Source organism: Dermacentor variabilis, chromosome 2 (assembly GCF_050947875.1).
Source record: "Dermacentor variabilis isolate Ectoservices chromosome 2, ASM5094787v1, whole genome shotgun sequence".
NCBI classification, from domain to species: domain Eukaryota; kingdom Metazoa; phylum Arthropoda; class Arachnida; order Ixodida; family Ixodidae; genus Dermacentor; species Dermacentor variabilis.
In genome coordinates, this window is record NC_134569.1 from 18,608,062 (window position 1) to 18,635,992 (window position 27,931).

General features: G+C 45.1%; 1 protein-coding gene across 1 annotated transcript in view; it reads right to left on the minus strand.

Annotated features, from left to right (window-relative positions):
* Positions 1–27,931, minus strand: part of Rpn2 (Regulatory particle non-ATPase 2) — an 87,968-nt gene that overhangs the window by 22,375 nt on the left and 37,662 nt on the right. Inside the window, exons 16-19 of the mRNA XM_075679806.1 lie at positions 26,660–26,787; positions 15,723–15,842; positions 13,888–13,983; positions 6,260–6,324 (exon numbers count right to left, since the gene is read on the minus strand). Coding sequence (XP_075535921.1) covers positions 6,260–6,324; positions 13,888–13,983; positions 15,723–15,842; positions 26,660–26,787 — 409 coding nt within the window. The remainder of the gene's footprint in view (positions 1–6,259; positions 6,325–13,887; positions 13,984–15,722; positions 15,843–26,659; positions 26,788–27,931) is intronic.

The following is a 27,931-nucleotide window of genomic DNA, read 5'->3' on the forward strand; positions in this document are numbered from 1 at the left end:
ATGATACGTCCATACTTGATACATTAAGCATTTCATTCGACAGATTCTCCCAGTTATGCACTACCAGTGATATCAATGCTATAGTATCCCATTTTGAAAACATTGTTCATACTTGCATAGAGCACTATGTGCCAAAAAAAGAAAAATGTTGACCTTCCTTGGATGACAAGCGGAATATTGCATTTGAAGCGTCGAGTAGCCAGAGCACGTCGGAAGCGCCACATGAATGCCGAAACAAATGACCAGTTCCGCTTAATGAAGGAAGAACTCCGTCAAAAAAATTGATGCAGCTAAGAATTTTTATTATCAGTTCACTCTACCTAATTTAATTAAAAATAACCTACGAAAATTTTGGAGCTCAATTGCGCCAATAAAAAACACCACCCAGACATTTCTATTAGATGATCAGATTCCGAAATAAGTGATCCTGGACCTATTGCTAAAGCGTTCAATGAATACTTTCAGTCTGTATTCACAAAAGATAATGGCGTAATTCCTCCCTTCTCCACGGCAACTAACATGTCCTGTGCAATTAACAATGTTACAATATATAAGCAAGGAGTCCTGAACCTTATTTTAAATCTTGACAGCAAAAAAGGCTGCAGTCCAGACAATGTCAACAATGTGTTCCTTCATCGTTATGCGCCTTGGACGTGTCAATACCTAACATGGATTTTTGAGAAATCAGTATCTACTTGTACAGTTCCTTGTTCATGGAAACGCGCTAGATTCATTCCATTGTTCAAATCTGGGCAGAAACAATCTCTTCTAAATTACAGACCCATTTCTTTAACTTCTCTACGTGCAAACTCCTTGAACACATAATTTATAAACATATCGCTTTTCTCGAGTCTAATAAAATTTTATGCAGTGCTCACCATGGATTTCGTAGTGGTTTTAGCACAGTGACTCAATTAACTGAATTTACACATGACATCAGTTTTGCTCTTGATTTAGGTCATCAAGTAGATGCGCTCCAAAGATTTCTCCAAAGCATTTGATACTGTACCACATCCTAAACTATTACATAAACTAAGCCTTATCCTTAATAACCCTCTTCTCGTTGACTGGATCCGTAGTTTTCTTTATGATCGTTCACAGTATGTTTATTTTAATTCATTTAACTCTCCTGACGCATCAGTATCTTCCAGTGTGCCCCAAGGTTCTATTTTAGGGCCATTGCTTTTTTTGCTTTATATTAACGACATTCCAAGCTCTGTTTCAGTAAAAATACGGCTTTACGCTGACGACTGCGTTCTCTACAATGTCCTTTCTTCACCTAACAATCATAACACTCTGAGTCAATCTTTTATAAGTTTTTGTGAATGGTGCGAACTCTGGCAAATGAACATTAACTTTAAAAAAACAGTCGCCATGTCCTTTCACAAGCATGCTAATTGCTCATATTTCAATTACTCCTATAAATACACTTTTCTGCAGCGCGCATATGAATATAAGTATTAAGGCCTCCTTTTCACTCATATTTCAATTATTCCTATAAATACACTTTTCTGCAGCGCGCATATGAATATAAGTATTTAAGCCTCCTTTTCACTCCAAGGTTATCCTGGTCAGAACATATTCTAACAACTTGCAACAAAGGACTAAAAAAACTTGGTTACCTAACCCGAACCCTACGTGCTGCCCCCAAAGAAACTAAACTTATTACATACAAAACACTTGTAAGACCTATTCTTAAATATGTGGCTACCATATGGAACCCTTACAAAATTTCGGACATCCACAAAATTGAACATGTTCAGAAATAGGCGGTTCGTTTCATATACCGCAGTTATGACAGAATGTTTTCACCGTCATCTCATCTGAATATGCTCGGTTTAACCCCTCTTTCCCACCGTCGTCACATTAATTCTCTGAAACTTCTACACTCTCTATTTTACTCTCCACATTATGCTTCCCCTATCAGATATCTGACCTGTGCAAAGCCCCTAATCACGAGAAACAGCAATGGCTTAAACTTATCTGTCTTTTTTGCTCGCACCAACACTTTTAAATACAGTTTTTTTTCCTAGGACAATTGAACTCTGGAATGACCTGCCTGGTTCCATCCGTTGTTTACCAAATAGAGAATTTGGGGATGCTATTGAATGCTCCCCTTAGCCATGTTACTCGCATATGCTTCTTTGTATAGTGATTTGTTTTGTTTTTTCCACATTTTGTATTCACCCACTCCTACAATAGCCCTTCGGGCTGCAGTATTTGTAAGTAAATAAATAAATAAAATTTGGCAGAATTGATCTGCAGGCTGGCCCGCTGAAAGACGTCAAGAATGGCCAACAGCCGATGAAGATGGCTCTTGAATGTCCGGGAAAAAACAATGTCAAGGTAACGGAGGCATATGGACCATTTAAAACCACATAGAAGAGAGTCCATCATGCGTTCGAATGTAGTCATATTACATAGCCCGAAAGGCACAACTTTAAATTGGTAGAGGCCATCTGGGGTGACAAATGCAGTCTCTTCACGACCCCTTTTATTGACAGCAACTTGCCAGTAGCCTAAACGTACATAAATCGAAGAGAAATAACTGGCACCATGTAAGCAATACAGCGCGTCATCGATATGCAGAAGGGGACACATGCCCATTTTCGAAATCTTGTTCAGATGGCGAAAGTTGATGCACAACCTCCAGGTATTGTCCTTCTTTTGACCAGGACGACGGGTAATGCCTACGAACTGCAGAAGGGCTCGATGATGTCTTTGGAGAGCATTTTATCCACCTCTGTTTGTATAACCTGGTGTACAGCTGCTGACACGCGATAAGCACGTCTGTGAATAGGAGGAGCATTGCTAGTGTGCATTGAATGGGTGGCAATGTTGGTTAGACCTACTGGATGCTTGCGGAAATCAAATAAATCGTGGTAGGACATCAAGATGCGACGGAGTGCGTCGGTGTAGGCAGCACACAGATCGGGAGCAAACTGGTCTTGACAAGAGCTGGGTGGTGCCAAAGATTCAGCAGAGTCAGACGGTAGATCAGACGTTAATGAAGAAACCACGAAGTCATTTGATGGGTACAGCACGGTGACTGCAACACTTTGAGCAAGAACCTGCAGGGATGACCCAAAGTTCAGAAGGGAGAGCCACGCACAATTGCTGGTAACTGTGACAACAGCGCTGGGAAGGGCTATTTGTTATGTCAGGAGAACGTCACAAAGCGAGGATACCACATATTGGCCATTGCAAAGAGATGGAAAAGGAAACATAGGGACATGGGTCGCAGCATCGGGTTGCAGCCAAACAAATTCAATGCACCAAAGTTGGGATTGGTCTGCGGCAGTGTCGGCAGAGTACTCGAGCAGCTCGAGGTGGAGAACAGTTGAACGATCAATTAGTGCAGAGTGGACTGTCAAGAAGTCTATTTCAAGAATCAGTTCGTGACAGCACTCCACGAGCACAGTGAAGAGAATGGATGTTGGGTGACTGGCAAGGGTTACGCTGGCTGTACACATTCCCATCACGGCTGTGGTGCTGCCTTTGGCTACTCGAACGGCAGGTGACTCGGCAGGCGTCAGAACTTTCTGGAGAAGACTACGAAGATGTGAGCGCATTACCGACACTTGAACTCCAGTATCAATGAGAGCTCTAAAAGGCACACTGTCAACAGAAGCGTTGATTAGGTTCGGTCTGGGAGCAAGGGTCAACAGAGATTTTGCTGTCCGGGTCGTCAATGCAGCCTCACCTACAGGAGCTGCATTGTTTAGTTTCCAGAGATGTGGCCAGAATAAGGTGGAAATTGGGAATTAGGATCTTCAAGAAGGAGGTGAATGGCTGGTAATGTTCCTCCGCCTGGTAAGGTCGGCATTGTAGGGCTCAGCAAGAGGGGACAGCGAACGAGGTTCACATTCGAAGCGGCGGTCAGCGTATAGTCGAGGTGAAAAGCCGGCCCAAGAGCACACGAAACACACAGGTCTGTCGTCTGGTAATCACCACTCTGCTGGGTTCCTGTAACGTTTGCTTGAATTTGGTCTGGGTGCAACAGCAGCAGCAATGACAGGAGCCGTAAAGATGGAGCGCTGGCGAATGGTTGGCAGAATTTTCACATTTGTAATCTCTTGGCGGATGATGGCTTGAATGAGCAAGGTGGTTAAGCCGTTGTGCGTCTGTGGACCGTGAGTGCTTGGAGCTATGGCCTCTACCTTGCGATAGATGGCTTGCGTCAAACTTGGTGATGCTGGCTGTTGATGTAGTGTTGGCAGGTCATCACAGGAGGACGTGGCAGCCGTATTGGGGAAGCCGATCAAAGTGTTGTACGATACGTTTGCTCTTAGTTTGCTCAAAGTGTCGGCTCTCCGTTGTGATTGGCTGAACTGCTGCACAGCTCTGGCAAAGAAGCAGGTTGAATGCATCGCCCGCGATGCCCTTTATAATGTGGCTGACTTTATCTGCCTCCGACATGTCCTTATCTGCTTTTCAGTAAAGAGCCAGAGCGTCCTGAATGTACGAGACATGATTTCGTGGACGTCTGGGCATGAGACGCAAGTTCTTGACTGCTAACTGGCGTCCAACAGGCTTTCCGAAAAGATAGCGCAGCTTCTCTTTTTATGTGTCCCGAGTCGTAAGGTCGAACCCGCGTTTCTAAACCATACCTTTGCAGTTAACTGCAAGAAAACTATAACAACGACCGGCATAAGTGTGGTGTCTAAACTGCTGCGGTTGCCGACATGTTTGTACAATGCCAACCATTCTTCGACGTTGACATTGTCAGTGCCAGTGAAGGTTCCCGGGTCATGTGGGTAGGAGAGGACAATTTGCGGTGCTGTCTGGGTGGGCGGGGCAGTGACGTTAGTCATGGTGGCAGAACAGATGTGCCGTTGCTGCGGAGCTTCAGCTGCGGCACTAGCACACGTATGCATCAACAACTGGGCCAAACTATGCGTGTAATCTTCACTAGTGGCATTTTTTTGGCACTAGTGGCATATTTTTGTATCTGCACTAAGTATTCAATAAACTTCAAACTTCAAACCTTTTGGTAGTGTAGGCTACATCTAATTGGTGTACGTAATCCTAATTTCTGTCTGTGCATTTACAGAATGTAGCATGCGTGTGTGTTTAAAAACTTATGAATTCCTGAACATGGCCAGGACTGTGAGCAACTCACAGGGGATTTACGTGCAACCTCTGCCTGACACTGCTGCTTCGACAGCACAATGGATGACTGCATGTTACTCAAATGTGACATACATTAACATAGGACAAAAAGGATCATCTTTAATAACAAAGCTTTTTTACACTAAGATGTATATTTTTATATCTGTACTGTCTAAATAAACGGCCATTTTTGCAAAGCCTTGTTTGTCTGAAAAATCACCTATTGGCTGTCCTGTACCACACAGGCCAATGGTTAAACATTGGCGCCACTGACTTCAGAAGACCCAATTTTCTGCCATGTCATTTTCCTTCGACTTTGGTCAACTTTCTGCTTATGATGAAGCTTTGCACAGGGTGTGTATGGTAGCGTGATTAAAAGGTGGGACAAAAGAAGACACACAGGGACACACACAGCTGGTGTGTGTCCGTCCCTGTGTGTCTTCTTTTGTCCTAAACGAGAAGAAAGGGGGTTAACCGAGGGGCCCGATTTTTATTAGTCATATCATAAGAAGCCAACAAACACCGACACCAAGGTCAACATAGGGGAAATTACCTGTGACTCATAAATGAAATAAAGAAACGATAAATTAATGGAAATTAAAGTGGATGAAAAAACAACTTGCCGCAGGTGGGAACCGAACCCACAATCTTCGCATTTCGCGTCCGATGCTCTACCAACACGGCGCCGTTTCCCCATCCTCTTTCTTGGGTATTTATGTGTCCTAGTAGAACCCTGGGAGTGTTAGCCAGCGCCACCACTCACAGACCTTAGCGGTAGACGTGGAACGTCCTTTTTGCCGCAGGCGTCACGAGAACGTGATCTTTTTGCGTGAAGGCAACTGGTCAATAAACCCACATATGCTACCTGAAGGCATCAATGTTGCCGGATTCGAGACCCTCATTATGTAATAAACGAGAAGAAAGGGGGTTAACCGAGGGGCCCGATTTTTATTAGTCATATCATAAGAAGCCAACAAACACTGACACCAAGGACAACATTGTCCTGTCTTTTAATCACACTACTGTACACCCCGTGAAGTTGCATTACCAAGAAGCCCACATTGCAACCCTTTTGCACAGGAATTTGCATGCCACATCGGCACAGCTGTCTACACCCATGCAGGGCCATCTAGTACCATAGCCTTACCTGAACAAGATGAATCCTAGGGCTTCAACTGCTGCACGCCTCACGTCATCATTCACGTCACTCACCTGCATGAGGTAGCACAACACTGTCCAAAAACATGCAGATGCTGTGGCACACAGTTTTATACTTTGTGGTTTAATTGTTTCAAGCACTGGCCTCACAATCTTTCTCCTGACGAATTAAGTGTTTCACAATTATTTCACTTCATCATGTAACTTCAATTGCTTAAATAAATCGCAAACTTTAACATATGCATGTGGCCAAATCTAGACAATGTTTGGTAACTCCACCATGGGCAATTATATTCAAGTCATTTTCCACTGCAATTTCCCATGTGTGATGGCACTCAGTCAAACTAGAAATTTTTCACTCAAACAAGGCAGTATGTGCAGATGTTAAGAGTGCTACAGCTTGAAGAATCACTCTTTCTGTGTTAAGCATTCAGAAATATTAGCTAGGAATTTTACCCGATGTACCGAATGCACTTCATATCCTAAGAAATGCATTGCACGAAAAATGTATTCGTAAGAGATGCTCAAACATGGTAGTATTCTCTGGCTAAAGATCCTGTTACGGAAGCATAAAGGAAGAGAGAGGAAGGAAAAGATAGCAAGACGCTGGCTGCTGCGTGTTGTTACTAGTCAGCCATCTTAAGCCCATTGACTCTGCTTGTATATAGATTGTAAATACAGTCTTATACTCCCAACATCCCTGTAACATATTGGTGGAAGAGCGAGGCACTACGGCTGGAATCGGAGCTTCGCAGTGGACGTCACCCCGTCACCGTCCTCACCATGAAAAACAGTGGGCACTCGGGATCAACGCCGTTACTGCCTCCAATGTCACCATCGCCCGCTACGTCGCTGTCCCGTTCGATAGTGGTTGTGCAACCCAAGGATCCCGGAACTTTCTCCGGGACTGATGGCACCGACGTTGAAGAGTGGGTTGCTATGTACGAACGTGTGAGTGGAATCAACAGATGGGACCCTATGCTTATGCTAGCTAACCTGTTGTTCTACCTAAGAGGCACGGCAAAGGTGTGGTTCGAAAACCATGAAGAGGAGCTGACCAGCTGGGACCAATGTAAAGAGAAGTTAACAGAGTTGTTTGGCAAACCAGTTGGCTAAAAAATTGCCGCAAAGAAGGAACTGGCCTCCTGTGCCTAATCCCCCGCGGAGACCTGTTTCGTATATTAAGGAGATTTTGGCACTTTGTCGCAAAGCCGATCACGACATGACAGAAGCTGAGAAGGTAGGGCATGTGCTCATGGGAATTGCTGACAATGCCTTTAATCTGCTCATGTGCAAAAGCTTCTCTACAGTTGATGCTATCATCAAAGACTGCCGACAATTCGAGCAGGCCAAATGCCGACACGTCCTGCAACCATTCACCAGGCTTCCCAATACTGCCGCAACATTGACATGTGAAGATCAGCCCGCACAGCAGCATGCGTCACCATCAGAGGACGCGGTGAGAATCGTTAGACGTGAACTGGATGCGATGGTGCCCACAGCTTTCTGTTCGCGTAGCCCTGATGCTACCACATTTTCAGTTCCCCTCGTACAAGCCATCGTTCGCCAGGAACCTGAAAACATTGGTTTACATTCTGTGTGTGCTGTCTGCAATCCCAGAGCTAACAAACGACCGTCTACTATTTTTGCTCCACCCTGACGCTCCTCTCTGCATTATCGCAACCCGCCTGAGTGGAGAACCACGGACAACCAGCCAATATGTTTCACTTGTCGCCGCATTGGTCACGTCGCCCAATACTGTAGTAACTCGTGGCCCTCAACACCTCGCATGCCGACCAGCCTGAGCCGTTTTGATGGAAATGCCCGCAATGTTTTGCCCACCGCCTAGTCTAACAGCACCGACAACTCTGCTAGGAACATGTGGTACAGTTGCTGACCATCGCCGCGCAGACACCAATCCCGTTCACCACAAACACGTCGGCCATCTTCCTGTTCGCCGCAGCCACGTCACCTTTCGTCCCCTGTGGCTTTTGGCTGCACCATTTCGGAAAACTAAGAAATGCAGCCTTCGGAGGTGGTGCTGCATTGCCTACTACTGCAGCAAATCCTCTGTCTGTGCCCACAAGGAGAAGTGTAATTGACATTAAAACAGACGGCACACCTGTCCAAGCACTCGTCGACAGTGGAGCTCATGTATCTGTGATGAGTGCTAGCCCGCGTAGACATTTATTTATTTATTTATTTGTACATGCTGCAATCTATACAGACCAAGCAGGTGGGTGTATTTCTGCAAATACTCATTTAACACAAGAATAATATGTGCTCTTGTGCGAGACATATGGAACAGAAAATGGTAGAGAGCAAAAAAGAAAAGAAAAAAGCGGACAAGTTGGCCTTTTTGTACTGTAAAGGACGATATTCACGCCATCAGAAAAATGCACTGGAATAGTCAATATATCAAAATAACAAGTTGGGGTTTCTGCTGACCTTTACACTAGAACAAAATGCACTTACATAGGCGATAGTAAAAATAACATGAAAAAGAGAGGGAAAAAACAACATTCCATATTATTGCACAAAATATATGAGTAGTGCCTGCTCAAAATTATCAGCAGAGAAAATTTCTGAGGGTAGATCATTTCACTGAACAACAGTACGAGGAAAGAATGAATTTTCAAACAAGTTAGTGCGTGCGCGGAAAGGGAGCAAGTTGTGAATGTGACGGTGTCGAGACACGTGTGACAGGTAAGGCTGAATGTATGTTCGTCCATTAAGTTCAAGCGACTTGTCGTACATTGTGAAAAGAAATTTTAGTAGTGCCACAGTTCTTTGTGCTTCTAAGGTAGAGATATGGTTTTCGGTCATTAGTTGCGACGGCGAATGAGTGGACCTAAACTTGTTGAAAATGAACCCTACTGCTCGCCTCTGAACCATTTCACGCTTATGCTTATCCTTTATGTAATGGGGGTCCCATACTATTTAGGCTTATTCTAGTTTTGGCAATATATAAGTTTTGTATGCTAGAAGTTTTAAATTTGAAGGCGCTGTTTTTAGTTTATGATGCAGAAAACCAAGCTTTGGAGAGGTGGATGCACAAACATTCGCATTGTGTTTCGACCAGGATAGAGTGTTTATAATCGTTATGCCTAGGTATTTATATTCTGGGACTTCCTTTATTTGTGTACTGTTGATGCAATATGTAAATGCCATAGGTTGCTTTTTGTTCGTGACACGAAGTAAGACAGTTTTGTCAGTATTTAGGGTCATGGACTAGGTGGTGCACCATTCGTTAAGTCTGGCTAAGCTAGTGCTTAACTGAGCTTGATCATCACGGCAAGTAATCTCTTTAAAGACAAGACAATCATCTGCGAACAATCTGATGTTAACGTGTGGATGAATGGTGCTGGTTATATCATTAACATAGATTAGGAAAAGAATCGGGCCAAGTACGCTTTCTTGAAGTACTCCGGACGAAACTGGTAATGCAGTAGAAGCATGGCCCTTAACGTCTGCGAACTGACTACGGTTTGAAAGGTAGGCTCTTATCCAATTTATGATAAATGTAGGAAGGCCGAGCTTAGTAAGTAAGTTTTCCAAGAAGTTTACCATGAGGGACGCGATCACAGACACTTTACTGAAATCAAAGAAGGTAAGTACAACTTGTCCAGAAGAATCATGCGTTAGAGCGAATTCCTGAACAGTTAAAAGTTGTGTACATGTAGACAGTTTCTTTCGAAAGCCATGCTGAAATGGAGAGAGCAAGTTGTTACTTTCAAGAAAATTAGTTATGTAATGAGCGATGATGTGTTCTAGTGTTTTACAGCACGTGGATGTCGACAAAATGGGACGATAGTTTCAATGCTTAGGCAATCACTCTTCTTGTGGACTGCAATGACACGAGCCACACGCCAGTCATCAGGTAAAGTTGCTGTACTCATAGTTAAGAAAAGACAGCTGTTAAGATGTGTGCAACAGGCTCGGCGTAACGGTGAAGAAAAGAATTTGGTATGCCATCCGGGGGCCGGATGGCATACCATCCTCACCCCAGCACCTGCCCGAGTTCTTCGTGTGGTTGACGGCGGCGTGCTGGTTGTTCTTGGAATGTGTACTGCGCATTTAAGTATAGCCAGCCGCCCTATTTCTGCTCTCTTTGCTGTGATCGACAACTGCCCTCGCGACATTATTCTTGGATTGGACTTTTTATCCCATCCTTCCGCTCTCATCAACTGCGCAACCGGCGTTCTTCAGTTGGAACTGCATCAAGTCGCTGATGCTCCGAGCCCCGCTCCACCACACTTGTGTTCACTTCAAGATGTGCGTCTGTCACCTGAGGCAGTCACTTACGTCGCTTTGACTGCACAGCAAAAGATTCCTAACGGTGAATATGTCCTTTGCCCCATCATCAACGTGCTTTTGAACCGGAAGGTTGCTCTTTCGCATATGCTGGTGACGATTACTAATAACGGCATCGTTCTCCTACTTCTGAATTTCAGCCTGTGCCCTTAAGTGCTTCCAGCCGGCATGTTCTTGGCCAGCATTTCTAATACTTCCAAATTTGACACTGAAAGTCTGAATGACGAGAGCGGTTTCTTAGCACCAATTGCAGCTCACAGCTCTGGTTCCCTAACGGATAACTTCGTGAAGATGATTGCACCTGACTTCACCTCTGCACAGGCTACGGACATACGTCTCCTCCACAAATCGTACTTTGACATCTTTGATTTCGGCGGCAAGCCTTTAGGACAAACATCTGTTGTTCACCACCGTATCAACACTGGAGACACGGATCATGTTCGTCGGCATTCCTATCGTGTATCGCATGCTGAATGTCGTGTCATCCAATGAGAAGTGGACAAAATTTTCCCCAAAGGGGTCATCGAACCATCAGCCAGCCCTTGGGCTTCACCTGTCGGCCTTGTGAAAAAAAAAAAAAGATGGTACCTGGCGTTCTTATGACGATTATCGCCATTTAAATAAGATCACCCGAAAAGACGTCTACCCACTACCACGCATCGATGACGCCATAGATTGCTTGCACGGAGCTAAATACTTCTCGTCCATTGATCTTCGATCCGGCTACTGGCAGATATCAATTGATAAAATGGACCGCGAGAAGACGGCCTTCATCACACCTGATGGTTTATATCAGTTCAAAGTTATGCCCTTTGGCCTATGCAATTCTCCTGCGACATTTGAACGTATGATGGACTCTCTTCTGCGAGGCTACAAATGGACCACCTGTCTTTGTTATCTTGACGACGTTATTGTTTCTGCAATATGCACAAACATGTGCCATTTCCTGATGAGTATGCTACCTTTTGCATGCAGGACCATGATAATGTAACTTATTTCTTCTCATGCTTTGTCCGTGGTTCGAGCAGTGCTCCGGACCGTTCAGTCATGAACAGTGGATGATAAGAAATGTATAGGATTAAGGAAGAAGAATCTTTAAATTATAACCCTATCTCTTTAGCTTTTTTTAATAAATGCAAAGTTTTTTCCAGTATCCTACCATTTTTACATACTTACAATACAGGAAACCCTCATTAACACAAACTTGGACATCTCGAAATATTGGTTAAGTTGAAATGTTTTCCTGGCTCTGTGTCAACCCCATGTATTTCTCGAAGTGCTTTTGCACTGTATTCCAGATATCTTGAAATCTCGATTGCGAAAATGTCAGGAAAGAATCACACCTAAAGACTTCCATACTTTGCATGCAGCCCCAATACCGCCAAAAAGTGACAGGATCGCAAGGATTGTGACGAATTTTGCTTCATTCTATGCCACTGTTATCATGTACCAGGCTGTGATACCATTGATAGTGCAGGGAGAGTGTCGCTCTCATGCCTGAGAGAGTGTGAGAGAGAGAGAGAGAATAACCTTTTTGAACTGGGGAAAGGAGGGATATGGGGTTAGGAGCTTGATGGGTGGGGCCCCAAGTCCAGGGCTCCACTGGCTTCTGCCGCCCGCCGAACGTGATCCAGAAGAGCCTTCTGCACCTTCGGGTCTGAGCTGGCAAGTTGTGCCTCCCATTGCTCCAGTGTGTTAGTTAGATTATACCTAGCTATGTAGGCATTTAAACTTGGCGGTCTATTTTGGCATCCCTATGAGATGTGGTACAAAGACTGTGGCGAGTTGTTACACCACGGACAGGCTCGCCCGTACATCGTTGGGAAAATGTTGCTTAATCTTAAAAAATTTGGGTAGACCCCTGTTCGAATCCTGCGGTGATCTATTGCCGTATATTTGCCGCATACCGCGCTGGTGAGCAAGAATATCGCGTGGTGCCATATGTATCGGATCGTTACCATTCTCCTCGCGACGGCTTTCCTGTGAAGTGGCGGGTTGTGAATGGGAGGGCGGTGGTTGCTCCGCTCGGTTCGTGAGCTCTCGAGCTAGAACCTGCAGGCCTGCGTGTCCAGGGCACCAGACCAGTCTGTATGTATTCTCAAGTTCTTTTCCCAGGAGGTTGCTAACACTGAAAAGGAGACGGCCGTTCATAGCGGCACGCCTCCTGAGAGTCTGAGATGATAGTGTTGTACGGCTCCCCCGTCAATTCCAAGTCCTTGATTGCGAAGGCGATGGCGAAGCATTCTGCCTTGGCATTTGAGAACGGGATCAGGGGGCCGCTTGAGATTAGGCTAGTCTTGTCATTGCCTATGACAGTGACTACCGCACCCTTCCAGTTGTACTGAGAAGCGTCCACATAAACGGTACTTTCATAGTTTTTCACTAGTTTGCTTAGCCATTTCGCTCTTTCTTCTCTTCTTGTTTGTGTCTTTGTGCATATTTCTTTGGATAGGAGCTACTGAGATCCCGCTTCGGATGGGACCAGGAATATCCACCATTACCTTGTCCAAGCGTGAAAAAGTGAACATGACCTCCGCAACAAGCATGGTGACGTGTGCGAAAGGCATGGCTACAAAATCACGGCCCTGGAGTGGTATACCCGGTCGATTACTTTTTTGGGATACAAGCACTTTCATGCTATTTCGTGTGACTAGGGTTTGCACATGTTGTTGCCTACGTGATACAGTGTTTGCTTGGCTTGGCTCTGTGCGAGGACCATTGTTGGCCGTATAGGTCCGTCGTGTCGAGTGCTGAGTCGCACAATATCTCGCAAAAGTGATCTAGCGAAAATACCGCTCCTGGTATGCTGAGCTTTTGCAAGAAATTTAGAGAGTATCTTGAAAGGCTCTATGTGGTCTATGCAAGGCAAGGGCTTATGTTTTTGCGAATTCACTTATCTCAAAACTGTAGCTATATCAAAATTTTCCCCAGTTTTTACAACTTTGAAGTTGACAGGGTTTTACTGTATTTATATATTCTTTTAATGACCAAATTATATTTCAAAGGCAAAGTCAAATTGCAATTACATGCTGCAATATTCAAAGGTTTTCAATATCCCCACAATTCTACCATTTTGCTGACCCAAACACATGGAGGCTATTTCTGCGGTTGACAGACCAACCACGGCATGCTGTCAAGTGGAGACTAGAGTGACGTGCTTTATACCTCAACTTGCCTGGCAAGGAACACCCCACTAGTACAAGTGCCACCAACAAGGACCTACCGCGTGCAATTTTAGTGAACAACACTTCAGACCTTTGTCTGCACATAAGCAGCAAGAGCGGTGCAGGCAACACAACTCACCGCAACATGCAGAAGCCTGCGTACAGCCCTGTTGTTTCCAGATCCACAGTAGGCCATGGCAATGGCGTGCATAGCTGAACGACGTAGCAGTGCGTCCTGCATTGCAAACAACCGATCACATCTAACTAATGGGACACAGCCTTGGCTATTTCAAAAGCACCGGATGTCACCACGAATGCTGAATCGTTTATTGTATCAAATCATTAGTGTTCAGTTCAAGACATCAGATCTGTATGACTGGAAGCATTCATTTTGTTCATATACGTGTATAACAGACACAAAGTAAACACACTATCTCCTTCACCTGACAGCACACTTACGTGCCTTCCCTCCGACCCCCACTCCATCTTCGTAGCGAGAAAATCTTACCTGCAATGGAGCACACATTCCTGCTCCCTTCCTCGTAATCTAACTTGGGTAGAAGCCCCCCCTCTCAGGCGAAAAGGCTCAATTCATTTTCACCTACTAAAGTGCCCCTGGCGCTGACACTTTATTAAACAGAGGTCAAGGTTTCACGACCAGAAAAATATATATGGATCTCATGCACTGTGGGAATCGATGTAAGAAAACCTTTCTGCGCTGGTGATATTGACGGCGAATGTTTAATTTCTTTTATATTCTGTCAAACACGAGAGTGGTGAGTTGATGTTAAATGATACCTTGCATTGACCACTGCTGTTTGTCTATGTAGTACACAGAACACACACGGGAGGTGTTTGCTTGAGGGGTTGTTGTGCGCCGTACTTCATAACCTCGGAGAGGGTTGAGCATATTCATTGCCTCACATGGCACATAGGTTGTGACAGGCATATTAAACTTTAAATTCAATTATGGGCTGTACATGCCAAAACCACCATCAGATTATGAGGCACACTGTAGTGGCAGACTCTGGATTAATTTTGACACCGTCATGTTCTTTAACGTGTCCCAAAATCTAAGTGCACGCACATTTTTTATTGCAACCCCGTCGAAATGCAGCTGCCGCGGTCAGGATCAAACCCACAACCTCGAGCAATGCCACAGCTGCAAAGCTACCGCGGTGGGCACAGGAGTGTTGATTTGACGTGCGACTGGTTCTGTGGTGTTGTCTAGACCCTACGGTGCACTTTACTGCTGCTTGCTTTCGTACGCCCTACGTAAGTTGTCCACCTGATAAATTTGCATGGTGTTTATTTTTCAGAAATGTATCATACCGTACCCTGAATTTAAAATTACATAATTTCCAGCAACCAATGTCGTTTCTGTAGTAGTAGCGTTTCCTTGCTTTCTAACGTCACCTCCGAATCCCCCCTACCGCCTTCCCCTTTCCCGCTTGCTTGGGAAATGCGAGCAAAAGCTGGCAAGGCTGTTATTCACTTCTTTTGTGACTGCATCGGTTCTACCCATTCTCTGCCTTCTCTCTCCCCTCCACTCTAACATTTTATCTAGCTTCCCTCTGGACTTGCACGTTAGTAGAAAGGTAAGCCCTGCAATTTTTGCTATGCTTTTGTGGGGGCTCACAGATAATTAAAGCTGTCAAGAAGCTAATATGGCGATGCGCAGGGAGCTCCAGAGGACACTGTGCATATTCAACGCGGCTCAAAGGCCCAAACGAGTTTCCCGCATCGGCTTTCATCTCTGCCTCACTCCTGTCATGTATACACATGCTCTAAGCCACCCTCTCACGCTGCGTGCGAGACAACAGAAACAGCAGCAGCAGCAGCAGTGGGAAGTCGACAGAAGAGGCAAAGAAAGCTTTGCTTTAAAAGCATAGAAGGACTCCCGATATTATTTGCCTCTCTGAGGCCCTAAGCATAGAGCCTAAAATACTGTGGCAATATATGTAACAAGCTCACCTTGTCCTTTGCCAAGGCATCGATCTGAGTGTCAGCCTCCTCAAGACGCCCGTACAGCACCAGTGCTATGCCCACTGACAGGCCACGCAGGATCTTCTCATGCTGTGTCTCGTGAGCATACTGCAGGAGTACAATGTATTCAAATTGTGAGAGGCTCGAACCACACCACAGGCATGTGCTCAGTCAGCTGGCAATGGACACCTTAATGAGCATACCAAACCTCTGCCACGACACATGTTATAGGCCACTTAGCAGTTTTAAATATTAGTATAACAGACATTTGCTGTGTCTAAAACCATGGTCCTTTAGGCTGCAATTACTGCTTGGTGTACAGAAAAAAGCTCACAAGTGTAGGAGGTGGTTTCAGGATCATAACAGCTGAAAGCTAGGATTAGTTTCACCACATACTCTCTGTTGGGCACAAATTTGTTGTCTGCAAACAAAGAGGGCAGTCACCAGCTAACAGCTATGGGTTCACTAATGCTCACCTCACACCATGTGTTTTTGGTTTGACTATGGCTCAAGGCCACTCCAGGACCAGTGATGCATGATGCAAGCTACCACACCTTGATGTTCTCTCAACAGCCCGTCCCTGCTTGAAAGTCCTGGTGCCTACATCTGTTTATTGTCACAGCTCCTGATCATTCAGCAACTTGCCGTTTTCAATTCCTAGTTCCTCCTGTTTTTGCAACTTACAGGCAATATAGTTCAATGTTAACACAGTGCAGTGTGGCTATACTTAGCCCAATGCACTTAGATTATGCTTTCGGCTATACTGCAATTTACAAGTTTGCGTCCTGTGACTAAGGCTGGTGTGTATCAAATGCAGTCAAACCTCAATATAACGAACACAGAAATTATTAGTTATTGAATTTAACAAAGTTAATCTAAAATTTAGTTGGTCATATATTATTTCACCGAGAATTCTACTACTACAATGGAACCAAAGATGCAATAGCTTAAAAAACACTAGTAACAGCAAAGCAAATATTTGCTTGCTCACAACTCAAAACACCTTTTGTGGTAAAAAAAGATGCCTATTTAGCAAGAGGAACTCAAAAGAGCACATTTTGGACATCCATGCACGTCTTGGCTAGTGCCTTGGCTTAGCTGGCCCACAGCTGGTTAAACCAACCAAACTATCCTATGTGATCAAACAGATTGTATGGTCACATATTAATAATGGTGTGAAGCACGTTTATAAATTAGTGTCATTTATGTGCTACATATCGGCATAGCAAGCCACCAAGGAGACATCAAGATTGACAGGAGGCCCTTTGCTGGCCTGTCAGAGGCATCACACTTGCATTCCTTTCACACCGTAATCTATCACATTTTTTTTTCTAGTATCAGCATGTTGTTCATAACAAGTATACAATAGTACAGTAATCCCTCGTTATAACAAAATTGCTTTACTCGAAATAATCGCTTTATTCGAATTTCTTCCTGTCCCGACCCAAATGCATGTGTTTTAAGCCGCATTACTCGAAGTACACGAAGAGCTTGACCTGCTTAGAGCTAAGTGGCGAGCGGAGGCATCACCGCCGATGAGCGGTGGCGACCCTTTTGCGCATGCAGTGTCAAATTAATACCCCCGACGAATTAATCTTATGCAGGCACAGAACGGACTACAAATTTACCAAACCCACGACCGATGACTGCCTAGTAACGGGTACCAAGCGAGTGCCGAGTGCTACCAGCTGCTTACTGGGGAGCGAACAGAAGCTGTGAAATTCCATAGTGTAGACTGCACGAACCATTAAGCTCGGTCGCAATCGCATCGCTGGTGTCCCCTGTGACAGAATCCACATGAAAATAAAGTGTTCCTGACACTGCGTGATGCCAGAAAACCGTGGCCTCTCGGATGCTGAAAAGTAGCTAAAAGACCACGGGCAGACTTGCGCCATAGCATTCCATAGGGTACGTGCGATGAGCAAAGTTTTATTGCTCTAAAGAGCACCATATGGCATTGAAACATTCCGAAAAGCACAAAAGAAGTGTCCCTTTGATTATAATTGCCATGTTCAACGCCAGGCATTAACAAATCCGAAAGACGACTTTGGGGAAGCCAGTCTATAAATTTGCTCGCCGCTCTCCATAATCAGCCTGCATCGCAATAAAACACCACCCCTAGATTCATTGCACTTTTGATGGTGTAAATCCACGTTAACTTGCTGAAAACACGAACAATCTGAGCATCGACACCGGCGAGCAAGGCTATCAACATGGCCGGTCAGCGCAAGCTAATGTTTCCCTGGCGATTTTCTCAAGCCAGTCATGCTCGATTCACCCCATCTGACTTTAGACAAGCTGTCTAAATGAGTGATGGGGCCAGTGAATTTTGTTCCTAGACATTTTTCAATGGCGCAGCATGACGGTGTGCAAACACCGACACTCGCATCGTAGAATTAGTACGGTGTCGACAACGGTGCATTGAAAAACTCTCGTCTTGAAAACTTCACGGTTGCACGCCTCGGGAAAAAGTTGCTCAGTGATCACGCAAAGCGCCTTCTCCAAAACCGTTCAGTTTTCGCGATTGCGATGCATACCCACAATGAGCGGCTAATTGTTTCTTGAGCACAACACAACCTCAGGCTTGAGCCACAGCACTTACAGCGCTTTTCAGTGCGATAATCTCGCAGTCTTTCGTGACCACCGTGCCCCACCTATACAAGCAGCCGCTGCCTCCCCCCCCACCTCCATTCGCTCTCCAGTCTGCAAGCCGTTTGGACGCCAGTCCCTCCTCTCACTTGCCATCATGTTAACTCCTCGCCTCCTCGCTGCCCTCTTCCGGCCTGCCCTCCCAAGCACAATCTTCCACCAACGGGTGCCCTTCTCCAGTTTCTGCTTCTTGATCTCTACAACTCCGATCGCCTTTCTTCCGCTACATGTGAAGCTGATCCCAAAGCCGCCATTGCAACCGTCGCCATCACCAGTGCACACTGATGAGGAAAGCGAGATGCCCTGATGACATTTTGAAGCTTCAGCTTTCTGCTTCGGCCACCACCTTCAGTTACCTTGGTGCAAACGGTGCGTGCACTTGGACCCGTGCTGCAGGCCATGTGATCATGTGTTATTCGGAGTGCTTCGTTAGGCATGCCTTCCGTGTGCTTTTGTGGTCTACAGTGATAAATAGCTCCGTCGCGTCGGTCTCCAGGCAAAAGTGACTTTGGAAGAGAAAGTAGTGCCGATAAAAGAAGCCGTAAGAGGTGGCTGGCAGAAAAATGAAATCACGAAGGAATTCAGCATACCACTATCTTTATCAACTGTATTGAAAAACAAGGAAGCTGTTCTGGATGGCCTTGAAAAGAGCTTCTCAGCTAAGAGAAAGACGAATCCCCATTCGAAATACCCCGAAGTGGAAGGTGCACTTCTACAGTAGCTGAAGAATGCCAGGTGTGCAAATCTCCCCATACATGGACCTGCACTTACTGCAAAAACCGAAGCTTTTGCCCTTCAAATGGGCCATAAAGATTTCAAGTGCAGCAATGGCTGGCTTGAGCGGTTCAGGAAACAACACAGCGTGACCTTGAAGTCAATCGTTGGCGAAAACGCAACCGTGAACCGTGACACTGTAGACACATGGCACCAAATTCGGCTCCAAGCTCTACTTAAAATGTTGTGGGGCTGCGCGACCCTCACACGTCCCCTTATATGCTGTTTTCCATGCATGTCTCGCGTCTCCTGTAATTCGGCTTCTCCACGTAGCTTAGCACCGGCCGCGGTCGGTCTGGTTGCAGCGCATTACGAGAGAGGACACTAGTGTGGCACTTCGAGCACTACCTAACGGCACGATTGGTTGGACGGGACAGGGAGTAGGCTTGTGTTCTTTGGCTCAGGGTCAGCAAGCGGTGCGGACGTTCCACACATGCTTCCATCCATGCTTCTGCAAGACCGTTTCGCATGGCCTAGGAATGGGACACCGGAATTGATGAACACGATCGTTCAAACGCACGACCATTCGCATGACCATACGCGCAGACAACCATGCATTAGTGTCCAGCATGGGGTGAAAATATTCACTCTATCCGGTCGCAGTGAGTCGGACTTCCGCCGCACACCCATCAGCATGTACGTATTGTGGATAGCAACTCGGCTAGCAGGCATTAGTCTATGGAAGGTGCAATAAATGCCCTTGTGATTGTTTGCCCTACTGTGTTGTCGTTCCTTTGTCCTAAGAGCATGGGTGAGAACCCCCCAACATCTGCAACCTAGACGAGACTGCATTTTTCTACAAGATGCTACCAAATCACATGTTCACTATCACTGGCGGATCCTCATCATGAGGAAAACAGAGCAAGGAGCGTGTCACAGTGCTGTTTGGTGCCGATGCAACAGGCGAGGACAAGCTTCCCTTGTTGATAGTGGGGAAGGCGGAGAAGCCGTGGTACTTCTGAAACTCAGCTATTCCCAAGGTATGCATCTACAGAAGTAACAAGCGAGCATGGATGACTGCTACTATTATTGAAGATTATGTGCGCCTTCTGGATAGACGGTTCGACTCAAAGAATTGGCAAGTGCTTTTCATAATTGACAACTTTCCGAGCCACAAGAAGATCAACAACCTCGAGGCGATTGCTGTGGAATTTTTGCCTGCAAACACAACCCCAGTACTGCAACCAATGGATCAAGGCATCACTAAGACCACCCGGAAGCTGTACCGCAAGGCTTTTTTGCAGCGCATGCTCTCACCATACGATGCCAGCAAGAGGTACAACATTGGTTTATTTGGTGCAATCCATTTGCTGAATTTTTCATGGAATAAACTCGCACCTTCAAAGGTTGCCAACTGCTTTGCACACACCGGCTTTTCCCGCGCCGTCGTCAATGACCCTGACAATGACTAGCTTGACGATGACTGTACTTGCAGCAATCTGTACGAAGATGTTCATACAGATTGCTGGCGCGGTGCCCCAGCAATGGATGCAGAGATACTAACTGACACTGTTGGTGGCCCCGACGAGGATGAAGAGCCACATGAAGTGCCAACTATGGTGCAGACGCGAGAGTACCTATGCCTGCTGCAAAATAAAGTTGAATGCATGGACTGGGACTACGGCCTCGTGCAATGCTTGATCAAATTAGAGTAGGGTTTGCTTGCACACGGTAAGAAATTGAAACAACCAAAGCTCACTGGCTTTTTTGCAGCTCAATAAAGTTTTGCTTCACTGAATACATTGTAGTTTGACTTCCTAGCACTTGTGGCACAATTAAAGCTTGACTGCTTTAGCTTTGCTCGAGTGGTTGCTTATATCGAATTACCGCTTATAACGAATCTTTCCGTTGTACCGTTGACTTCGTTATAACAAGAGATGACTGTATTTCAAAAGAAAAAAAATTGGCCCTAAAATCACATTTTGGGTCTTGTCTTTTTTTTTCATCTCTAAAACCCTTAATTTTAATAAGATTCATTCCATAAGATTCCAAGACCCTTCATTTCCATAAGAATTTAAAGCTATGTCACAATAAAGATGCTTTGAAATGTTTTCCCTTGATTTCTCAAAACAACAATTTTGACACACTTGCAATTTTGGAGCGAAAATAGCTTCCATTCTATTTTAGCTATAGTAATAATATTTCTCTTTTTACTGAAAAGATAAATGTATAGAGTTTGCGTTTGTGTATATCGTCGTCGAAAATCTGATGAGTGGGTCAAACGCGTCGGCTTTTATACATCAGTGGTCAAATGTTCCAGAATAATCGCTGGGACCCGCATGCCTTACACAAAGTTCTACATTATTCGCGTCGTGCACACATGCAATGTTAGATACGAGACCGTTTCCTGAGCCTATTTCGAGTTCACCAGACCACATCGAATCGTGCCACAGCTAATTAAGAAGCGCAGAAGCACGGGTACCACATTCCAGAGGCGCAGCACGTGCAAACAAGTTGGCGGCCCCCACCTCGTGTGCCGCAGGTGGAGCTATATTCACTGCTTGACTCTTCCCGAAAGTGAAGCGAGAGCCTGGCACTGTTCCAGGTAACTTGGGTCCAAGAGCCAAGACGGGTGTAATGCACTGTGAAACCCTGGCAGCGTCGCCCCCACCCGCCTATTGTGACGGCGCATTGCAAGTCAGTAAAGCAAGACCGCAGGGAGAAGTAAGCCCTCGGACAATTGGGGACCAAGCAGCGACTCTCTTCGCCGGGTGTGACACCATCGCACAGGCGCCTACCATTGGCCGAAAATGACGACACCTGAGCGGGCTCGCCGATTGGCCGAAAATGGCATCACCTGAGTGGGCTCTTCCACTGGCCCAACGTGACGTGTCTTCGAGACACCGAAGGGCTTAAAAAGACACAGACCGGGAGTAGCAGGAGAGCATTCCTAGAGCATTCCTGGAGCATTCCTTGATTCATCTCTTTCGAACTTCTTGCCACGGGCCGCAGCGTCAGAGTTGCTGCCGGCCAGTAATGACCTTAAGACTGCTAATTGACTCTCACTGTAAATAATGTAAATAAACTCCCAAGTTTTTCATACCAAAGTCCTCCTCAACTCTTACAGCAATCAGATTACACAAGGTTCAGTCACAGACAGCGGATGGAACCATCGATAACATTCCAGAAACTTCCAACACATGCAGGTGCGTCCTGCACTGTGCGATAACATTTGTTAGGTGGTGAAACGTGTTGCCCGATAAAGACAAGTACACGTGTCAATACCAGATACTACTTGTATACAGTCGGAATTCGAATTAACAAAGTGCTGACCATGCTCAAGTTATTTTGTTAAATTGGGAAGTTTGTAAAATCATGTAAGGAATTTTTCAGTCCTTCAAAATCTAATATTGTAATGCAGCGACATGCAAAAGCTACTGTGGCATTCTATTTGCCGCTAATACAGCCATCTGATGCATAAAACATGGAATAACAAAAGCAACCACCGCCGCTACTATCGAGGTAGTGTTTAGTGCATGGGCACGGTGTGCAGCCTCGTCAAAATAAAGCTAGGGCCGCGACTAGGGTGCCTAGATGTTTTAATGTGTTAGCTTTAGAGCGCACGCTCTAAGAAAAACCCATCTGTGTCTAAATAACAAAGAAATCACCTCTTTTCTTACTCATTTATTTCAGGAAAAAGCTTCGTTAAATCAAGTTCGGCCAAGCTAGTTTCGTTAATTCGGGTTGATGACAACATTGAACCCTATGGGTAGTACCTGCCGGGGAATGGAAATTTCTTCATTAGATTGGGAACTTTGTAAAATCGAGTTTTGTTAGATCAAGTATACTACATTTCTGAAATCAGCACATCAAAATGTGCAAATTGGGCTAAAGTTTATCCATATACAGTAGCCGACCAATTTTTCGGACTCCAAAAATTTGGACTTAATGGATATTCCAGACTTCATAAACGCACCATCAAGGTTCCCATAGAGCTAATGCATCTTCACAACCAATTTTTAGGACAACATAAAGCCAGAAGTTCAATTTTCTGGACAAAATTTGCCATGACGAACCAGCACTACAAGTCAGGAAGGGTGCCATTTTGAATCTCGAGCCACGTGATTAGCTTTGGATAGGATCTGAGGTGGCTTGGGTCGATATAGTAATTTGATTAGCAAGTATAGGAGGCGTCCAAACCCATGCAGCAACAGTGGCGCCTGTTGTAAGAAATGCCGATCTTAGGCGATGCTTTTGTCTGTAGCCTGTGGCAGAAGCAATTTTGAGATCCGGAAACCAGTCAGGCGCGGCCAGTTTTGGACATCACCTATGAATGCTAGGTGACGCTCATGATAACCACCATTATCATCAGTTTTACCTCGGTGTCGTAGGTGGTGTCGCACACATTTTCATCCAGCAGCGATCCGCCGGCTTTTGTCCAGTACAGCGCAATTGAAACCATCGCCTGCCATCACTAGCCGCCGTACAACATATCATCTCTATTTCAGTATGTTGTGGCCGTTCATTCAGCGCAACGACGACGTGTTTTCGATACCACAGCCCCTCCTCTTCACCCGCCTCCACCGAATGCGTCGAAGAAGCGTGGAAAACATTAGACCATGACGCTGGACAAAAAGGTCGTTTATCAGGTTTATAGAGCATGGACGGACCCAAGTCAACGTAGCAAAGGAATTTAATATCTCCAAATAGACCTTGTCGGATTACGTGAAAAACAAAGAAAACATCTTGTCTGCAGCAGACCAGTCACACTGCAAAACTACAAAACATGACTGGAAAGGACAATATCCGAAGCTTGAAGAGGCCCTGCAGCTGTGGTTGAAAGGAGTCCTAGCAAAGAACCTCCGTTTCGGGCAAGATGTTCAAACAGAAAGCCGAGATGCTCGCTTTAAAAATGGGCATTCAGGACTTCAAGTTCACCGATGGGTGGATCCGTGGGTTTAAGAAAAGGCACGGAGTCTCTTTCAGCCAGCTTGAGGGGAGAGCGGTGCCGTGGATCAATCTACTGTCACGGATTATCGGACGGGTAAGTTGAAGACTCTGCTACAAGAGCATGCTCCTGCGGACATTTTTCATTGTGACAAGACAGGCCTTTTCTTCAAAATGCTGCCGGACCGTTCACTTTCCTTTGCTAATGAGGTCTGTGCTGGTGGGAAGCATAGTAAGGAATGGGTAACTGTCATTGTGGGGGCAAATGCGGTTAGCACCGAGAAGCTGCCCCTTCTATTGATAGGGAAGGCTAAAAACCTGCGTTGCTTTAAGGGTGCGAAGAACCTGCCTGTGTGGTACAGCAGCAGTAAAAAGGCCTGCATTACACAAACCATGTTCGCAGATTACGTCCGTCGTCTGGACTGGATGTTTGAGCGCCAGAAGAGGCAAGTGGTAATAGTCGTAGACAACTGCAGGGCATATGGCACCGTAAACAACCTGCAAGCTATTCGTCTTGAATTCTTGCCGCCGAATACAATGAGTGTGCTCCAGCCGATGGACTAAAGGGTCATTAAAAACCTCAAGGTGCAGTACCGGGCCCGTTTACTTGGCCACACAGTCGTGTGCTTTGACAACAGGAAGATGTACTCCGTTAACCTGGTCTCGGTACTCAGCATGCTAGCGGATGCCTGGAAGGCTGTTCAGCCTTCGACAATTGCAAATTATTCTAGGCATGCTGGATTTTGCAACTATGAAGAGCCCGTGATCGAAGAGGCAAACGGTACCACTGAAGACATCAACACCAGCGAGGCGCTGACTGCTGACTTGCGCAGCAGTTAGATGGACCGTCCCGCTGCTGTTACTTTTCCTGAGTTTGCTGCGATTGACAACATAGAGTAGTGCGCAGAGCTTACGGACGACGAGATCGTGCACCAGGTGACCGCACCGCCGCAAAGCGACTCGGACTCCAACGACGACACCTCTGGCCACCCACAACCATCAACGCAAGACATTGTCAACACTCTAAAATTGTTGTCTAGTGTGTATGACAATAACATGACGCTTGCACAGATGCAAGCTGATGTCGTTACAAAAAGCAGGAATTTAAAACAAGGGACAATCCGTGACTTGTTCAGTCCAGTTTAGCTGGAATAAAGTTCAGTTTTGCGACTCGCGGATTTTTCAGACTGTTCTTTTATTCAGACTATTTTTCGGTCCCCTCCAGGTTCAGAAAATCAGTCGACTCCTGTATAAAAAAGTTGGCTTTCAAGCGTAGAATCTGCCCTTAAATGTTTGACTGTATTTTAAGTTAGCAGGACTGACAAATAAACGTTGACCACTTGGCTAGGTCTTTCAGAAGCAACAAGTGGAGCAGTTGTGTAACATACTAGGCAATCTGCAATAGTTTTACGAATGCCATTATCACATCACCATAAACACCACAAAATTGCCTCCACACAGCTTGAATGTTTCTTCACAGAGGGTACAAAGGAAAAAAAGTTATGCGATAGCTGTTGCGACAAGCACGGAGTGCTGCAAACCATGAAACAAGGTCATGCAAACACTCGCAAATGCTGCAGCGTCATAAACAACTTGGTCCATGCATAAACACCACAAAATTGCCTCCACACAGCTTGAATGTTTCTTCACAGAGGGTACAAAGGAAAAAAAGTTATGCGATAGCTGTTGCGACAAGCACGGAGTGCTGCAAACCATGAAACAAGGTCATGCAAACACTCGCAAATGCTGCAGCGTCATAAACAACTTGGTCCATGCCAGTGCCCACATATGAGTCCTGTCTTGTTTGTCTTAACTCTCATCTCAGCTTTTTTGGAAAACTAAGCAGGCCCCATGCCAGCGTCTTCTTTCTCCTTTGAACTTTACTGCTGCCTGTAATTATCTTTTTTGTCAATTCATGAAAACACATTATTGATGCTAACAAGGGCTTAAGATTACCCCTATTGATGGGGTAATGTTCCAAGTTTCATGATATGGGATATGAAGGTCTGCTATTTATTGTGAGTTACATAAGTGAATGCGCCTTAAAGTCAAGACAGTGGTGCTCAGGTCCATTAATTTTTTCTGTTCAAATCTTGTCATCAGCACGATAACTATTGTGCTAGCAAAACTGTTACACACAAGAAATAGTGGTCTGAATAAAATGCAATTCTCAGCCTCAGTTTCACACTTGAATATGCAGCAAGCTCAACCACTACCTGACTAAGCTCTGAAGGAGGCCAAACTCTCAAAGCCCTTAGAGAAATACAGACACACACATGTACGAGGTAACATAGTTCTATGGCAGAATGCAGTCTAAATAAAGTTCATTTTTAGCAGTGGTAGCGAGGAACTTAATTCTTGAGCAGCAACAACTAAGAAACGACACGTGTTTATGACATAGTATATTTCATGTTCTCAGATTTGTTATTCCTTAGAGTGCTGCTGCCCAAGCATGCCCAACGGTCTAATGAGCTTGGCATTCAGCTAATCAATTTCAACAAAAAATTTATTAACACACCTGTACGACCAAAAATCCCACAGTGTGTCCCATCACACAGTTATCATTGCAATATAAATCTAAAAGTGCATTTTTGACAAATGAAAACTATACTCACTGCAATCATATCACCCAGTGTGGAGTGTGAATTTGAGCCCAGCATGACCAGGCCCATGGCGATGCCTGCAGCTTCTCCAGCGACCGCATCATCCTGGTACAGCGTGTGCTTCAGCTGCTCATAGATGTCTGAAACCATTGGACATGTGCTTATTGCATCCTCATGTGAGCTGCTGGGAAAACATCAAACTGCATTTGTACAATAAAATTTCATTCACATGTCTGTCAAATGGGCTGTACAACACTATTTGAGAGGATGCCGATTGCAGTTCAAACCACTTTTCAACACTGAGTGACGACACATGCAAAATAAATGGCAGAAATCAGCTAGTGCAACTGACAGTTATTCACCAAGTGAGTTTCTATATACAAACAATTAGAACATAACTCGCATCTCGAATTTTGGAAACCTTCCACTGCCATTTTGCTCATCCAGTGACATAGACAGAAGAAATAGAAAAAAAAAGTGAATGCACAAGGTTCATGTAGAGGAAGTTTACCGTATTTACTCACATAATGATCACATTCTTTTGTCAAAATATTGACGCGAATTTAGAGGTGCGATCATTATGCGGATGAAATTTTCTGCGAAAAGAAAATTTGTTTTTTTTTTCATCCCGTATTTGCTGCGGGATGACAACAGGTCAACAAACAGCCGGCTGCCGCTGTAACAGTGTGGGACACCAAAACAAAAATGGCGACTGGCGGAGCAAGCTGAACGCGCCGAACGAAATTTTTTTCTTCTCATGAGTACATTACGTGCATTGAAATAGTTTCTTCCGTATCAGCAATAAATAATATTATTAATATCGGCAAGTCTGTGGCTATAACGTAGCACTTTGAGGGGACAGAAACAGAAATGTGCACGCTTAGCTACCAGTGACATAGGAACACATGGCAGGCATGCTGCAAAACTGCAGCATTTGTCTTCACTACTATCCTAATACAGTCAATCACCGATATATTGAACTCGAAGGGGATCCCGAAATAGTTCGATATATTGATAACTCGAAATATAAAGTATGCATGTCAAAAGCTTCTATAACAACTCCACACATCTCAAGGCAGTTCCCGATGTCGTGAGTGACGGGAACTTACCGATCTGTGCCTCCAAGGCGCGTAAAAAAAAAAAAAACACACACACAGTGCGGTGACCGGAGCACTTTATTTCGGAAGAAAAAAAATCTGTGACCTTTGCTTGCTTTTTCTTCTGCACCATCAAGTTCACTAAGCTGTCCTCAAGCTTGTTGACGGTGTCCAAATGAGAAAGGCC